The sequence below is a fragment of the Periophthalmus magnuspinnatus genome, chromosome 5 (genome assembly GCF_009829125.3).
Source record: "Periophthalmus magnuspinnatus isolate fPerMag1 chromosome 5, fPerMag1.2.pri, whole genome shotgun sequence".
Taxonomy (NCBI): domain Eukaryota; kingdom Metazoa; phylum Chordata; class Actinopteri; order Gobiiformes; family Gobiidae; genus Periophthalmus; species Periophthalmus magnuspinnatus.
The window spans coordinates 2,940,853-2,957,715 of NC_047130.1; the positions used below are offsets into that span (position 1 = coordinate 2,940,853).

Genomic DNA, 16,863 nt, shown 5'->3' on the forward strand with positions numbered 1-16,863 from the left:
TTTTCCTTTTCAGCCTCTCCTGCTCTTCTGCCCAAACACACACCCATGCAGGGCCCATTGCCGTGGGAAGCTCTGCGCACTATCTCTAGTCCGTACAGTACTTGGTGATATACGGAGCATAAATTGTCTTTATTGGTGTCAGAGGTTTAGGGAAGGACCTCAGGGTGTAGCTCAGTACCTCACGCAGGCAGCACTATGTAGCACACGCCTCACTCACAGAATAATAACCACTTTATTAAATATATAACTGTTACTAGAAACAAGTGCCCCCCATAACATTTAGTGTGTCACAGTACTGAATGTTTGGTGATAATGTTAATTGTCCTATAATAATATGTATGCATTTTGAAAGTTGCTTTATTGGAGCATATTTTTATACAAGTAACTTTTTTGCCAGCCTGTCATACAGTCCTATGCACTGTACTCACACTTGCATTCTCATTCCATCTCTGGATACTCATTTGATGTTTGATTTATTCATTTTAATGGAGCACATTCCCAGAAACAACTGCACATTCTCGTTTAGTATATCAACCTCAAATACACTATTATACTTGTTTTACTCATACTTTAGACAAGAGACTATTTAACCTTTTAAATGTAACAAATTAAAGCTACCATATGTAAGTTTATTTGATTTTTTTCTACCAGTAGATAGCATATTTGAAGTCTATTCCCCCTTCCCCTCACCTGGCCTTTGTTCAGGCTCATCTGTGGTCTCTGGTCTTCTTCTGCCAGACCAAAGCTGGCACACCATCAGATCGCAGTAATGTAGAGAGCATCTAGTGGTATCGTGTGAGAATACAACATCTAATTACATTAAATATATATAAATAGTACAAACCGTTCCTATAAAACCACCCACTTTCCAAAACACCCACACATTCCACAAACAGAAAGAGTGACAACACCAGTTCTTGACACAGCATAGTATATTCCAGATCAACGTACATTCATAGGCAGTATAGTCTTCAGTGTATACAGATCTACAGTATGACTCTATAATGGTACAATGGTTTAATGATGGCTGTACAGGTTAGCTCAGAAAACAATGCAGTCCCGATAGTGGCACAAGTGTGTCTGTGTGTGTGTTTGTGTGTTACTGTATGTGCGCTTGGAGACAAAGTGCTTCAGTCGTCATGCTGGTACTCCTCTGACCGACCCCCTGGACTCATGCATGTTTGTGTTTACTGCTGTTAGCTGTGAGCCTCCTAAGCCTGGAAAGTGGACGGATCAAGCCATGCTACAGGGTCACAGAAATATAGTATGTAATAGTTAAGGGCTGCCAAATTCATCAATGTTCTCAGTACAGTATAATAAAAGAGTTTAAATGTAATATTTTCTTTTCTTTTCTAATCTTAGTGAAGAAACTGAATCCTCCTTCATAGGGTGACCACTTCAAATTGCAGAAAACGAGAGACGGGAATTTTAAGCTCACAAATAACTTCAATAGCCCCATATGATTTTTATCAATTGTAACCCAAAGATATTGGGATTACAATAGTAAATGCCAACATATTACAATCAAACCCAGTGCACCCAAAAGTCTTGATTTCTTTGCAAGAATAAAAAAAAATCTGTTTTCTATGTAAATGTCACTTTTTATATAATTTGTTTGGCATCACTGAAAAGATGGGACATTATCCAAATAAGTGAGACAATGGACAGTGATCTAAATGTCTGTGTAGGACAACTAAAAGAGGGAGAGGTGGTCACCCTACCTTCATTCTACTGTCAAATGCATGTACAGTATATTGATTACAACGCAATAATTGATAGTTGTCTCTCAGTGTGTGTCTGTCTGTAAGCTCTGTGAAGAATGGCCTATGCCCAAGTTGTACCCAGTCAGTGACCTTTTAGACAACTATAATTGTGCATATAGCATATACTGTGCAATTTATACTATGGATGACTAAAATGAACTAATTTACCACCTACTGTCAAGGAAATAATGTTAATTATGGACTCATGTCAGTATTTGACGTATCAGAATACTTGTTAAATTTACTACGGAAGACAACCTCTTATCAAAGCTGTTTAATTTGCTATTTAATTAATATTTAATTGGAAGATCCAGCAAACTTTGGAATCTGGAGATCTAATTGAAGTTCTGAAAATAGACAAGTGTCAACCGTGTGTGTGTGTGTGTGTGTGTGTGTGCGTGTGTGTGGGGGTGTGTGGGTGTGTGTGTATCTGTGTATTTGTAAGAAAAAAGTGGAGCAGCATTAGGGCAACAAATGGGACAACACAAAAACACATTTTTTCAAAATCATTCATCAGTCAGTCATGAAACTGGAAGCAAACCGCATTTAGTTCCTGTGCGATAATTGCTCCTTGTCGCCTAAGCCTGATTCAGTTCAGACTCAGTTTTCCCTTTTGGACATCTTTCTCATAGTGTCTCAAAGCAGCAGCAAGTACAGAGAGGGCAACAGCCCCTCCTCTCAGATACCCCCCCACATGTTCTGTCTATCTGTTATCAGGGCCTTGTGTCTGTGTCCTTCTTCACTCTCCACAAATAAGTTAAACAATACAAAAATATGAAGCATCAACAATGAAACGCCAAGTGAGAGTAGTGGAGAAGACACAACATGAATGAAGTTCAGGAGAAACAATGTTGTCCAAGTTGAATCAGACAAACCACATGCAGACGGTACGGTTCCAGGCATGGTAGTAGGCTGGTCCAATCTGGTCCAGTCTGAGTAGACCTACGGCAGGTGGGAGGGGGGTGGCTTCACACATGCTCTCCGCGCGCTCTGGCCCTAAAGAGGCGGGGCTATGTGGCGTTTGGTTTGCTCCCAAATATTGTCTTTGTCTATCACCGACAAGTGTGCATTTCCACCGTTTTGCGACACTGTTTACATTTGACATAGCAGCACCAGTGGAACTTACAACTGCACCTGTCCACCACTTCCACCTCCTGAGTCTGGAAGCCCCGCCCACAGCACATGAGTTCACAGCCATCAATGGCTTTGGATGTTCGGTTGCACTGGCGGCCTACAGTACCCAGCATGCCTGGTGTCCGTGGGTCATAGTCGCAGAAGTCCGGACTGGGGTCTAGGTAGACCAAGTCTTCGTCTGTGTGAGGTTTGAACTGGGAGTTCCGTGGCACCAGGACTTTGGTAGAGCCCACCTTGCGTTGCTCCACCTCAGTGGCACCATCAAACTTCTCCTTGATGATGTTGCCCACTTTTCGGAATGGAGGCATGGCTTTCCAGCAGGTCTTCACCTCACAGGAGCCTGACACACCGTGGCATTTGCACTCCACTCGCATGTGTGATAGGATGGCCTGCAAAGAGTACAATAGGCTATCAACAATCAACTTTGTATGTTAATTAATTTTGTTAATAGTCTGGATATCACTATAGTAATATTTATATTCAAGTGCCCATTAGTTATAACCCAGCCAGAGTATTTATGGAAAACATGAATTTTACTGATGGACAGTGGGTTTACCTTCCTGCCAGCCTCATTGTTGTGCAGGTTCATGAGTGCCCGATTGGAAGACTGGCCTTTGCCCCTCTCCCTCACATCCACAAAGGATTGTGAGAATGCCACTCCATAGGCGATGTTGTCACTGCAGCCGGACCACTGGAACCCTGATGAGAGATGGGCAGCAGTTACCATGAGTGCGAGTGTGTGTGCTGATCTGTGTGTGTGCATGTGTGTGGAAAGTGTGGCACAGACATACCCTCTGGACTGACTCCATGCACATTGTGGTCACAGCCACATTTTTCCAGCTCCCCGCTGCTGCAGGCCCGGGTGACCGCAAACGCCACACTGGCTGCTGAGATGGCATACACAAAGGCTGCCTCTCGAGTGCCTAACACACACATGGCACAAGCAGACAACATGAACAGCAACATACAGTTAGACTCATAAAGAGTTCATTAAGCTCTGGAAGGGGGCAAACAGGATCCCAATGTTTATGCAGGAGAGGTTTCTAATAGGAGTCAGTTTAATGTGAAATGTGTTCTAACTCACTATTGGGAGCATTTTTCATAAAAGTTATATACATCTGTTCTTAGCCCCCATACTATCACATTTAATTTGAATGTGAATGGTTGTCATGTCAAAAGAAATGGAGCTTGCCAGATTTTAACTATTTGTATTTATTAGAATATTTAGTGGTCAGTCTTACCCTGTGTCACCACTTTGCCGAACACGGGCATACTCTCCAAGGTGGAGCAGTTCCACCTGCGGTTACGGAACTGGTACTGACACTCATCGATGGCCAGCTGAGCACCACGCCTCACTGCATCCATCACCTCCACACTGCGTTTACATATCTGCACCTGACCAACAGGGGGCAGCACATCAGCTTCTACACAAAGGTCATTGCATAATAGAACTAAAATTTGGGACTGATAAATGAAAACCAATGGAAAAAATATACCTGTCTTTGTATTAAGCCTCTTAACCTCTCACATGTCTCCTCATCCCTGATGCTTCCAACTGAAGAGAGTTTGGCAAGGTACCTGCGAGGGAGAGAAAGTGGGTTTTATTACCCTGAAGAAGCATAAATGGAACATAAGCAATTAAATGGATATTGAATTATTCAGCTGAAACACCAGAAATTAATGTGTCACTCTCACGCTAGAGTGAATGAGGCAGCTCATGGTACTGCTGCTGCTGAACAAATGAATGCCAGTGTGGACAGGCCATTTGTTTTTTACAACAAGACACAGTAAAGATGCAGCACAAGGATTACACAATGTGCAGAACAGTAAATGTAATGCATAAATGGCTTGATAGGTGATTGGATAAAATGAGAAAGTGGCATTATTTGATTGGCTGACCACAACAGACAGGTGATTGGATAAACAAGAGAATAAAGAAACTTAAATTTGATGCATCTAGCTTCATAATATAAGTGACTAGAGAGCAGTTTCAGACAGGTCTTCTGGCTGGTTCTCATGACATGGTGGAAATGTGAGCTGATGTCTGATGAAACCCAGAGAGGACAGTGAGAGGTTCTTATCACACAGCACCTTTGGGCCAGACAGGTCAGCTCACCTCTCTTTACCTCATACCTCCACTATCACCATCCTCAAACCTGCTTCTGGACCATAACATGGAGTTTTATAAAACATATTTGTATGCTAACCTCTTCCATCAATACAATTATTAAATCTAAGCTCAAGTACAGCCATTTGGTTACAGTTAAGCACACCAGAACAAGTGCCAGGTCACAGGGCTCCTCCCATCCTCTCATCTCCCGCTCTCAGCCTTACAGATACGGCCTCCTCAAGCACTTCCCATTGAGACAGTGTGGTTATTCATCACTCATCGCTCTGATAACACTGTATGGCACCCCACTCTTCTTAAAACATTCACCGTGACTTCATTGTCACCCTATTTTTGCTTAATACCAGGTATAGTCCTTGTTTGATCCTCAACACACAAAACTGCAATGAACTGCCTTATAGCATGTTAAAATGTGTTAAAAAGCCAACAAAAGAAGCAATATATGTGTTTTTTCCAGTTTATATATAAACCTCTACATCCTTTGAATGATGAATATGGTGTATGAAGAACAGAAATGCATTATCGTTTCTAGCATTTATTCTAAAGAGATACTGTTATTCATTTCACTATGATGATAAATATCTAATACAGGGGCCATGAAGATCAGGAAATGTGCCACAAAATGTGAACTGGGATTATAGAGTGTGCTCCTGGGACAGTCCTGGGAAAGATATCAGAAAGAAAGGGAGAAATGGAGAAATGTCACTAGTGTCTCATAAACTCTTTAAGCAGCTACAACATCACATGGAGCTTTCAATGAAGACAAAGCATTTACAGAAAATAAGAATTCAACCAAAAGAAATTTTATTGGATGAGATGGATCAATTTGGCCTTGGGAATTGTCTGTATTTGATTGGAGGCTTCCAGCAAGGAGGCAATCAAAATGCTTTCATATAAGCAAACAGTAACTGGGCATCACTACACACACACACACACACACACAGTGAGACAACCTGCCAGCGCTTGTCCCTCTAGCCCGGCATTGACCCTGGGCACATCTCATAACATTGGATAAGCACTGGTTCAGGTGTACAGCATGGGAAACACACTTGGTAGACCTTGTGCAAATCTGTTTTATCTGTTCAATTGGCACAGCATTTCTGTATATTCCCCAGATGTGGTTAACGAAAATACCTCAGCTACAGCAAACATAGCAGTGCTGGTGCATTCATCTCTCTACGCTCTGACGATTGCGTGCCTAAATCCCAAGGGTCTAAGCCTGCTGGAGCCAGTGGAGTTGTGGAGGCTGCCATATGTAATGCAACAATAACACAGCAGCCCGCACACTCAACCCGCGCCAGGTGGACGCTCCTTCTACCTCCCAGCCAGAGCCCCCCACGGCACCATGGGAGCTCACCGAGAAAGGCTTTTCCAAACAGAGATGAGACTCATGCAACAATGAGACTATATCCACCAGAAGACAAGCGGCTATCGTTTTAGAGCTGTGTTTTCCATAAACACAGCTCTGTTTCAGTCTCTGTGTGTCCATGAAATGTGTGAAAATGCTGTAATACATACACCAGGATGTTTGTTGTGCTTCCATAGAAACAGACCACAACTATTATTAATGCATATAGGGCACATGCAGAACTCATCAGACGTAAACATACAGTTGAGTATGATTGTGTAACTATAAAACATATATAGAAGATCTCTTACGGACACTTGGCTTTAAGGAATAAAACTGTCAGAGAATGTGCACTGTTGATCATGTCAGCTGAGCTATATTGGTGGTCTTGCTCTATGTGATGGGTCTTTAAATACGTATTAATTTGCATTAGTTGCTCTTAATAGGGGATAAGTATACCACAATATTTTTCAGTAGTAATTAGAGATTGATGGAAGCATGGACTCTTTCTCTTGCCATGCAAGAGAATCTATGGTTAAAGTAAAAAATACTTTTTTGATTTCCCGATTCTCTACATGCGATCCATCCGTCATGCTGCCTGGTCAGTTTGTCTTGGTAACTTGATCTGAAACCCGTGTTTCTGCTGGCTGCAGGATTTTGAATATTGTACATGTTTGTCCAACCTGTGGCGCAAGGGGGAAAATGCTAAATCTGCACATCACCTGTGAATTTCTTGCTATGAAGCAAGAGGACCAGCCAGCGTCCCACCAATGGACAGGGCATGCCTTGAGACAGTCCATATCCTCATTTCACTGGTGATTATTGGACATTGATTCAGCGACTCAACAAGTGCTGTGTGGTAACTTCAGTTGTGATATTGAGCTATAAAAATACAGTACACTGAATTGCATATTTCTTTCTTTTTACCAATTACTAATCATCTCTCAAATGGTTCATCGTACTTAGACCTAAATTTACATGCAAACATGGGTTGATACCAGTGGAGAAGAATCCAGAGAGGCTGATGCCCAATAAGATCTACCAATATTTTGGGACTGGTTTTAAGGCTGATTTTCATTCTTTTCTTCATATTATGTAATTCAAAATTACTACAATCTCACACAGCCACAGCCCTTTTTACCTCAAACCTTTAAGAGAGCTATGCAGTCACGCCTCATGCAGATCTCTCTTTTCACTTAAGTGTTCAAATGAGGCTGTGTGTACAGTATTTGGCAGCAGGTTGGACAAAACAAAATATTGGCCTGTGCTGGAGATTTGAGGCAGATAGCCAATATGCTAAAAAGCACAAATATCTCTCTGATTATGACCTTTATTGACATCAATATACTTTGATGCAACCATTTCCATTAAAGAGGACAGAGATATTGTATATTTTCATTACTTTGCTCAAAACATTACAATGGTTTTATCTTGCAAGTCACAACATAATTATTGTGGAACTCCTGTTGGACCAAGGCATCCTCACGCGTCATTGTGGGGTCTGAAATGAGGCTTGAGGTATTTTACAGACTACACAGTTGGCCAATTGGGATAAATAAAGTGCAGCTTGTAATCTGTTCACATCAGTCTCTAGCCATTCTCATGTAAAACCATGATTTGGTGAAAGAATCTTACTGTGGAGTCCCTGGCTGAAAGTTTTACTGGTAATCAAATCTCCCAATACAGCATTAAGGAATTGCAATATTTACAGCAATAGACAACACTATTTAGTTGAAAAATGTTGTATGTCAAATTAAGGCTTGAATAAAAGTACTATTTTACTATTTACATAATAGGTACAAAATGGATAGTAAACTTGTTTTATTAATCAAGACTTATTCATCCATATTACTTATAATAATACCGTATAAAAATTGTCCAAGTTACTTAAGTCAACTCAGATTTACCAGATCAAAAGAACAACACGGTTATAAAAGCCACTCAAATACGATACATTTGCTTACAATCAAATGAATATCATCATTAAAATATACATATGCATTCTTGTTACGTAAATTCTCCTTTAAACATACATTTGCTCACCTTGGGAAAGTATTTCACATTCTCTAGCATTTAGAAAATATACTTTCACCTTCATTTCCAATTTAGACAGAGAAAGAAAAGTAAACAAATGAAGTCCTTATCCCCCATAACTACAATGTCTAAAAACAGAGCCCTGCGTTCCTTTGACACAATTTGACTGTAGAATGAGTCCAGTGATAGCTTGGCCTACCTATGACGCAACAAAAATGAATTAATGAAACAACTGTGAATTAAGCAATAGTACAACTCCAGGTATATTTTTGAGGAGGAGGCAACAATATAACAAACATCAGTTCAGCATAATATATGTTCTTGAAAGATGCAAGTCCTCATAAATATGGCAAAGTCTAACCTGGGTTCTCCCTCCATTTCTCTCATTGAGTCAATGCAGCTGGCAGTAATGTGCTTAAGAAAGTGTGTCAGCATCAACAAACTGTGGCAGCCTCTCTCTATACCTCCATCATCTCATGTGTATTTACTATTTATATGAAAATATCCTGCTGTTTGCCTTTCCAACTCTGAGTACACACCCACAGTGCCCACTCACGGCAAATATAGCATGGATGGTTAATGCTGGAGGAGAGATACAGGGACAGTGCCCAGCTCAAAGGAGGACCAACTCTTCTGATGATGCACAATGGTTTGTCTTTCCACTAAAAGGGAAGTTAAGTGGTTGTCAGGTTTGACAGGGACAAATAGAGAACAGTGATGTGGTGTCCAGCAGCACAGATTCAACCCATTCATAAAACATGACCCCGGCTAACCTTGTCTGTTCCTCAGCTGTCATGTACTGTGCTATACACGTGGCTGCCTGTAGAGGGCCTTGTTCACTACTTGCAGGTCTGCATCCTCTTCAAGTGAAGATCAAACTGACTTCAAAGTGTCAGTAGAACTGAGCTATACTAACATTCTATATGAGAGTGAGGTAAAGAGCCTAAAAAAGTATGAAAATGTATATAAACGCAGCATTCTCATTTGATGGAGACCAGAGTGCTGTCATCCTGTGTAAGAGGCAGTAACTCTTTTGAGTCACAATCAGCTTTTGGTTTACAATATAATACTTATTACATGTAGTGCCCCATGCAAGCTAAACAACGAGGGCCTTCAACTTGAAAAGAATACTGAATCCATCAGTCAATCAATAGATAAATAAATACATTAACTTTACTGTCAGGGAAAATAGTTTAATCAAAATCACATGCATTTTCAGTGAATAGAGATCTAAACCACAGGTTTTATAAACTTGATGTATAAAACCTGTAGTTTAGGGATTTTATTATATATAAATATATAAATACACACTCACACATACAATATAATCATGAACTTAACATTTAAAGCTGCTACATCCTGTTTGGGAAGCAAATTTAAACAATATTACTATTCACTGTGTAAGTTTTATATTGCAAAAATACACATTTTTCTCATGATTGATGTTTTTTTGCATAGTTAATGTATTTTATATAAATAAAGTTTGTTAAGTAAGAAAAAGTTAGCACACTTTTTGTGCATCCTATTTCCAGAGAATACAGGTAAATGACTTATGCATGCAGTGCTTGTGTGTCAGGGTGTATTTATAAGCTGCTGGCTCCACTCGAGCTCATTTCCCCCTAAAAATAACAGCCTCTGCCAACACTAGTGCCGCGCTCTGCCATCACGGACACACACAAACCGACACGCTAGGCTTAAACTCACTAAAAGCCTCGAAATCTGTCTCTGACCTGACATCATGTAGAAACCTGGTTCAAATAGGTAAATACATTGCATGTTGTTCTTGATGCCGTACGTGTAATAAGTATTCTGCAGGTGTGGCTAGCAACAATAAAAGTGCATTGTGTTCCGTTGTTGAACTAAATAAGACCTGTCAGTGTAAACTGTAATTTTAGCTGTGCATAATTGTGCCAAATTACTCAAAAAATTGCCTTTCAAAACTTATGATAATCCTGTGGATTTTTTGGGATATTTTGCCGACAGTGGACACATTTAGTAGAGAACACCAAAAACTATTTTCATTCTTGCAGGTGCTCACAGAATGAAATCATCTTGACAAAGTTATCCACAGCTTTTGCAAATTGGTTTGTTGATTGGTCAGTTCTTTATGACCGAACATTTTGAGATTTGCTTTATGTAAATAGTTTAACAGTGAGCATTGGTCACAGATGTTCATATTGCACAACAAAAAATATAGTATGACTTATTTATTCTAAATCTTTAACAGAGGGAAAAAAAAAATCATTAAGAAAAATAAACATTAACATGCAAAAACTCTTTAAATGAATGTTTCTCTGTTGCAGACTGCTGCTGTGCTAAAGCCTGTGTCTGTGCCTGGGTCTCTGTCAGCAGGTCTGCAGTCTCCTTACCTCAATTTGTCCACTGTCCCACTGTCATCCCTCTGATTCTACATGGCTCCATGTTCTACATGCTAACATGCTAACTGTACCCAGCAGTGACAGAGGCTCTGTAAATAACATGTGTGGTGGCTTTACCTCATTGTGTGTGCAACGTGTGAGAGGCGCCAGTGTGCAGCGCAATGCCAAGGTCTGCTCTCTGGTTACCCATCAGCTGCCCTCCACAGCACACACTAACCCAGGTATGCTCTCTACAGGTCGACATACACATAGAGGAAGATTATCAAGCAACAATATTTAATCATTTCAGAGGTTATGTTGTAAATAAACTTATTTTCAAATAATATTTATTTGTGTAGTCATTGCAGAGATGAATGATTCTGATTAAAATTGAGATACTATATTGCAAAGGTCAGTAATCAATCAATTGCTGCAAGTTATTATCTCAAATGCTAGTCATCAATAAGGCGGTATTTAGTATTACACCAATTTTGAAAGTGGCCAAACCTGTTTATTATTTTATACACAATATTCAAATGCACCCAAGTCTTTCTGGTACTTCTGAAAAGGAATATAAACTATTGAAACAGTTATAGTTTATGAGGAGCTTAGAGACACCCAAAAGTCCAAAGGTTGCCCATCCCCTTCTACTGGCAACACTGATGCAGAGTCAAACATGCATAAGGCATATAATTATACTTATGTTATGTGATTAACTGTTTCATATGAGCTGTGACTGTGGGGGCAGGGCTACACTTGTGTCATTTCTCATTCCCGAGGCTAATTACTGACTGCGCTCCAATGGTGAGGGCACACAAACAAACAGATATCAGCACACGACTAACCAGTCAGAACAGGGCCCTGACTCAGCACAGCGCACGCTGCCACAGGGAGAGCTAATGCTAAGGAAAAGTAAAAAACAAAATAGAAAAAAGCCCAATCTTCCTCTGATCAAATTTATTCTGATAAGGGAAACTTTAAATGTATTTTTTTAGTTTTTGGCTCAAGACTCAGCTGCAATACTCCATCAGTTAATTAAGGTGCATTCAGTCATGTGCAATCACCACATCAAAACTGGGACTAAACCTGGAACTAAACATGGACTAGACCAAATCTACTTTAGGACTCAAATGTGAATGCACCACAATTTGGGCTTCTGGAACCACCCTGCTAAAAATACGTTGTGACAAAAATAAGCAATTTTGATTCACTAAAAAATAGAAGAAATGACATAAAAATACAATAATTTGCTCATGTCAAGCCAAAGAGGTGCCATTAGTTGTTTCACGCATTGATTCAAATCAGTCCTTTCTGTTGTTCCCTTTAAAAAAAATAAAATAAAAAAAATAGGGCTGGCAGTTAAGGAATCAGGCTTACACATTGGAGTCAGTGAAAATAGATGTCTTGCCCATAACCTATTCCCACCTCTGTTGAGCTGTATGTGTTCTGAGGGAAAAGAGTCGATTCACGGACATTCTTACATAGGCTAATGCCATTTATTCTGTTTTTTAGTTCAATGTTGACTTTTTTTTCTCACATGGTTGGATAAAGTGCTGCACTGCTTGCCTTGATTCATTTTCACACAAAAGATTATTAATGTCTTATTGATGTGTCATGCCGCCTGCCTTCTAAGTGTGAGCGTTCTGTGACTCAAGTGAACCAGATAATTCATCTCGCTGCTTTCTTCTATATCAGTGTAAACTATCAGTGAACCCTAACCTGTTTGCATTCAGGCACACTAAATTAATCCAAGCCAAACCACAGAGTGAACCAGGAAAGTCAACACAACATGTTTAAATAGTGATGTGGAACCGAGCACAATAATATATGAAAGCTACACAAGGTATCAATATATAAGTAATAAACACAACCTGCTTTGTGAAAATGATTAATGTGCAGGTTGGAAATGGGTTAGTTGAGCTTTCCCAATCCAGTAGCCTGTTATGGACACATGGCACCGGGTAAAGGAGCCCATATCTACAAAGCACTCCTCTAATATGTGTGTGTATATGAGGTAAAATACTTAGTGTACTTCTATGTACAGTGTTCCGGACCGGCAGAGCGGCCTGGCAGCTCGCAGCCTGCCCGTACATGCCTGCTGTAGCGCGCTGCTGCTGTCACCACACCTTCAGACCTAAACAGCCCCATTAGTGCGCGCTCAGCGACAGTTCACACTGCGCACAGTCTTTGGCAATGCTCACTGTTCACTTCTGATCAGTCTGTCAGCAGTGTATCAGTCAAGACTGCTGTGTAGAAACATTAGGTAACCCGCCCATAATGACTTAAAAGGGTCGTGCCTCAAAAACAATCCAGGACGTTTGGACCAACAAGCTTTACTCGTGTAAAATGTCAACTCCATTTCAGCCTTGCTCTTGCGTCACAAAGTTTTGGCCCCATCATTGGCATCTTTGGAATAGGAGAGGGAAGTGTTCTCAATGGAAAAGAGCGACACTGCTTGTCACCTTACTATAGGTATGAGAAATGACTGGCAGCACAAAATGAGAAGGCCGCGAAGGAATGCATGAACCCACCTAACCACCTTCCACAGGCAGCCGGCAGAGCAGGCACGCACATGCGGCTAGTGCCCGGCCCAGGAGTGTCACTGATACGCACTCGCAGCATGGCTGAGCGCAGTGAGGCGCAGTGACAAGTATGGCACAATGTTGCCATCCTATTCTTTTGGTCTCTCTGGAATTATTTTTTTATGGACTCCACTACAAGGTTTGTAGCCTACTTCTTTAGTAATATGAACTTCAAACAAGATGGCTAATCCTTGCGTAAACTGTCATCTAATTGCTGCAACCAGGCAATGGAAAGAATAATAATAAACAAACAACGTAAGTAAGTCATTGTAACAGCCTATTTTGTAAGCACTTTATTTCTCACCAAAGGTATGCACTTTGCATGGCCTTTGTGTTTATGGTGATGCTGTGACTGTGAGGCTGTAAAGTGGAGAAAGTAGAGGTTAATCGTTAACTGCGCTGGAGGTCGGGGGGTGACACTGGGAGGGGGCAGGTGAAGAGGAGGGAAAAGAGTAACTTACAGCCAGTTGCTGGCGTTGGCCGAGAGCAGCGCAAAGCAGAGCATCAAGGCGCAGCGTGACACATATTCCCTGGTCATCTCGGCACTCGCAGGGTAATCCTCAGCACGGAGGGTCTCCAAGGACACAGAAAAACGGTGGACTGTTAATCCATCTCCCCGCATCCACGGATGTCCCGTGGACATGCAGTGGACACGTACGGGGAAGCGTCTCGCCTCCCTCGTATTCAACTCCAAGTCTCTCCACGCGCGAGGATGCGCTCGGACCTTCCGCAGATGCCACTTGTTGCTTCCTCTTGGAGTGTGAGAGACGCTCGACAGTCCACTCCGCTGACTGTGAGTCGACCCCAGCTTGTGATGTACAGCTTTCACTCCCAATGAATGGAGAAGCAAACCTCTGTCAAAAAGTTGTGCGCCTCACGTTGCAACCCGTGAAGTCCGTGCGTCTGGCAGCGCAGGAGCGTGTGTGAGCCTTTAGCAGAGCCTGAGCGGGGGGCGGTACGACACTGAGGTACAGCGCAGAAAAGGATCAGGGATGAGGAGGCGGGTTCACTGCTCCGTACTCACTGCGAGTGTGTGTTTTAGAGCCCCCCTGGGAGGATGCAATAGCGCAGCCATTCACTCCGGACTGCACCTCCCTCCAACACACACACCAATACTATGTGGTTAGAGCGCTATTTAAAGGACTCCTGCCAAACGTGTGCATTAGATAGGCTAGCAGCAAATCACATGAATGTGGCAAATGTGAGCCGCAGTGCAATGAGGGAAGACGTGAATATGACACACAAAATATGAGTTAAGGTGAGGTGACGCTGAGGGGGCCCACTAAAACCAACAGCACAAAATGATCTAAATATACAGTGTTAGGCTGAATTATTGGAGAAACATATATGAAGGGCTCAACAAACATGGCAGCAGATATTTCTGTCCCGCCACATGATACAGTCAAACACACTGTATATTATGCCCACTATTTGAACAAGTTAGTATTATCTTGTATTTATCTTATCCTCTACTTATTCAAAACTGACAAAGCCGTTTAAATTTATTCACACTAATTTGTTAATCAAAGGGGAAAAAATGCCAATATTAAAAATTTATTTCTTTATTTTTTAATTGATTCGCAAATTTTCTAAACATTAGACCTGCATTTTTGCTGTTCTGTTTCATAATGCGCAAAAGACTTCAGAGTGAATTTGGGGCAGACGCACTTGAGGTTTTGCTTATAGGTGAATGTGTTGAACATAGTCTCAACAATTTAACCTGGAACCTTCTTTCTATTTGCTGCTGCTTGATAGATACTGTTGTTGAGTGGAACACAATGGGGTTAAGAGACGCAGTGTCTTTCCATTCTGCTGTTGATGGACCAACAGGGGGAGATGTTGAGTGATGTCAGTAATAAGCAATTGAGCACTAATTGGGCAAAAAGTGCAAGGGTTAATCTTACTGACTTCTGATCCAAAATCACTACTCTACTACTAAACCTGGGTAAATGGTCTTTGGGCAAATGTCTTTTCATGTAATAGACCTAGATCCCACAGATTCAAACAACCTTATTGAAGAGGCAATATTTCACTGCACACACAACATTCCCACAGCATACAAATCAGTGCTGGGATACACACGGGCAAATGGAGTCAAACTGCAAGTAACTGAATGTTGCATAATATTTTTTCAGGATTTTCAAATAGCACATGTCTTGGTACAGTTTTTCCTCTGCTCAAATAGAACTGGTGACAGCACAAGCCAGCATACATTTGGATACAAGTGATCGATTCAGGAAGCAATCAGAAACACAAATGTCTGAGTGTGCCCCGCTGGCTGCATTAAGAACACATTTGTCTTGGCCTTTTAGCCTGAATGTGTCAAATGAGAAAACTGTGAAGGTACAGTGGTCAGGTTTAAACTGGTCAGTGAAGCACATCTGCTATGAATGCATTCTGACATGTTAGGCTTGGAGAGGTCAAACATAACACACACAACAGAGCATCTTTGTGGAAATAGCAGCAGTTTGTAAAATGGATATATAATTTATTTAATACTTTAAGAAATAAAAATGCCAGGTTGTATTCTGCAGCTGACACTGTCTTAAAGTGGACCTATTATGCAAAATCGACTTTTTAGAATTTTTAACCATGGTATAGTTGTTTCCCCTTCTCATTTACCCTCTCAAAGATGTATTTAGAGTGATTTATGCATGTTTGAGTAATCTGTAATATCCTGCATTCAAGACGTCATTGCTGCGATCAGCCCCTGTTTTCACTGCCACTGGTATATGCCCTCTGCTCTGTACTTACTCCATTCTCCAGTTTTATTTTCTTAATTGCTCATAAACATAGGATTAGGCAGCGTCGTGGCAGTCATTTTGGTACAAATGAAAAATAATCCGGTAGTCGCTAGTGTGATCTGCAGCTGTCCATAGGAGGGGCGGACATCTGTGCGGTCCTTTGTTGTAATGAAATTTACTGAGGCGTCAGCTCCCGTTGGGCACTGCTGTTTTCTAATGTGGAAGTCAGTGAACTTGTTCCTTTAGGTTGCAGATCAATATCAACTTTGAAACGTCCAGATTATAAGATAATGATTCTCAGGTCAGGTTATAACTATATAGCAGCAAAAGCACAATGTCGTCTTTAAAGGTGCACTATGTACTTGTTGAAAGATCCACCAGATGCTTGTCTCCATGGAAATTGTATTGCTTGGTCTAGAATGTTACATCATACGGCATTAAGCATATCTACCGTGTATACATTTAATTACAGGTGTTTTTACTGCTAACGATAGTACCTTGAAAAAACCTCTTGACAAATCTGACCAGTAACTTGGCCTTCTAGTCTCCATGGAGAAAGAAATGTTTCAAACTGCTGTACTATGGAACATTTTTGACAGTGCAATAATATCTCCATGGAGACCAGCAGATTACAGACCATCTACCATAAAAATGACATGGTGCACTTTGAAACTGAGCTAATCTCAAAGCAAAAACAGTAATAATTTTCACCAGAACTATAGATATTTTGTAGGTTCTGGAGGGAAAAAGGTTGTCGTGCACATTTCCTGGAG

The 16,863-nt window shown here is 41.1% G+C and overlaps 2 protein-coding genes across 2 annotated transcripts in view; one reads left to right on the forward strand and one right to left on the reverse strand.

Annotated features, from left to right (window-relative positions):
* etnk2 (ethanolamine kinase 2) overlaps positions 1–3,053 on the forward strand; it is a 78,501-nt gene extending 75,448 nt beyond the window's left edge. The window contains exon 9 of the mRNA XM_033966995.2: positions 3,042–3,053. The gene's annotated coding sequence lies outside the window, so the exon portion shown is untranslated. The remainder of the gene's footprint in view (positions 1–3,041) is intronic.
* Positions 915–14,251, reverse strand: wnt4 (wingless-type MMTV integration site family, member 4). The gene is made up of 6 exons (XM_033966276.2): positions 13,808–14,251; positions 4,394–4,475; positions 4,139–4,292; positions 3,689–3,820; positions 3,454–3,596; positions 915–3,286 (listed from the first exon to the last, which is right to left on the reverse strand). The coding sequence occupies exons 1-6, from the start codon at positions 13,987–13,989 to the stop codon at positions 2,816–2,818; spliced, it is 1,164 nt and encodes a 387-aa protein (XP_033822167.1). The 5' UTR covers positions 13,990–14,251; the 3' UTR covers positions 915–2,815.
* Positions 14,252–16,863: the final 2,612 nt, after the last annotated feature.

Coding starts and splice junctions, on each gene's coding strand:
- wnt4 (XM_033966276.2), bottom strand. CDS start 13,989: ATGTCCACGGGACATCCGTGGATGCGGGGAGATGGATTAACAGTCCAC. Junction 4,293..4,393: donor GAGGCTTAATACAAAGACAG/GTATATTTTTTC, acceptor CCTGTTGGTCAG/GTGCAGATATGTAAACGCAG. Junction 3,821..4,138: donor CGGCAAAGTGGTGACACAGG/GTAAGACTGACC, acceptor TGTGTGTGTTAG/GCACTCGAGAGGCAGCCTTT.